The sequence below is a fragment of the Psammomys obesus genome, unplaced genomic scaffold (genome assembly GCF_907164565.1).
Source record: "Psammomys obesus unplaced genomic scaffold, mPsaObe1.curated_primary_1811, whole genome shotgun sequence".
Lineage (NCBI taxonomy): Eukaryota > Metazoa > Chordata > Mammalia > Rodentia > Muridae > Psammomys > Psammomys obesus.
In genome coordinates this window covers 15,138,000-15,139,185 of record NW_026585580.1, presented here as the reverse complement: position 1 = coordinate 15,139,185, position 1,186 = coordinate 15,138,000, and the positions used below count along the sequence as shown (strand labels likewise).

Here is a 1,186-nt window from a genome sequence, read left to right as displayed (position 1 = left end):
TTTCTTTCTTTCTTTCTTTCTTTCTTTCTTTCTTTCTTTCTTTCTTTTCTGTCTTTGGAGACACTGATACAACCAGACACCACGGGCAGAAAAACAGAATTTTTCTTCTTGGACTCACTTCCTTTTTCTTTCTATCCGTCTAACCACATCAATTCCTGTCTCTCAGGATTTATGTATTTACACGTATTCTCGCTTTCCATTCTCTAACGGAGTGAACTCTGAGTGAAGAGTTTTCTGTTTCCATCTCAAGGTCTTCAAAGGCAGGAATGAGGACACCAGCATAGAGCACACATTTTTTAACTATGTCATTAATGACTGGGGCTTGACTTCGGGGGCAGAATAGTGTGTGTGTGCACACAAGCCCTCATGAGAAATCATGAGAGGTCTTAGGTACTTTGCACACAGTGAGGAACCTTTTCTGGCACATAGTGGGTGCTTTAGAAACATGTTGGATGAATAAACGAGTGAATGAACTTGTGAGCGAATTGTTGAGTAGATGAGAAAATGTTACAAAAAGCTTGCCTTAGTTCTGTCAGATCTGGGCCATGTAAGGAGAAAACGGAAACCTTACTGCTTCGGAATCTTTGCCTAGAGGGTGAGCTGATGTCCGGGGCGCTCACTTCTTGTTTCTGCTGACAGCTGATGCTGGAATCTAAACCCGTGTGTTTCATTTCAGGTGGTCTGACTGCCTTCAGATCGGGCATGGAGACCATGGTCACTCCTGCAGACATAGATGCTGACTTAGTCGATGATGTTATTGCCCGAGCTAAATTCTACAAAAGACACGGCTTCTAGGTTGAGCGAGTCATATTGGTGAGGCACTCGGCTGGGTCCTCTTTCAAAGTGTAAGATTAGCAGCTCATTGCACCAGTATGAGCAAAGAAATGGTTATAACTACGAAAGAAAGTTCATCTCCAAAATTTTTAATAAAAGCAAGCAAAAGAATGGAAGGAAAGAAGAGAGGTGAGGACATAGTTCAGTTGGCTGAGCTCTTGCCTGGCATGTGCAAGGCCCAGGTTCCATCTTTATCACAAAGAAAAGGAAAAAAAAAACAACTTCACATACGAATCCTAGGAAACATACGTAGACATGCATGTGATTTCTCCACGGCCAGTATGCCTGTCATGCATGGCACACGGTGCGTAGGTGCTCCAGCCAGGCTTCAGGTTAGCCCAAGGTTTTAATG

At 43.3% G+C, this 1,186-nt stretch overlaps 1 protein-coding gene across 1 annotated transcript in view; it reads left to right on the top strand.

Annotated features, from left to right (window-relative positions):
- Lyg2 (lysozyme g2) overlaps nucleotides 1-795 on the top strand; it is a 6,670-nt gene extending 5,875 nt beyond the window's left edge. The window contains exon 5 of the mRNA XM_055608301.1: nucleotides 677-795. Coding sequence (XP_055464276.1) covers nucleotides 677-795 — 119 coding nt within the window. The remainder of the gene's footprint in view (nucleotides 1-676) is intronic.
- Nucleotides 796-1,186: the final 391 nt, after the last annotated feature.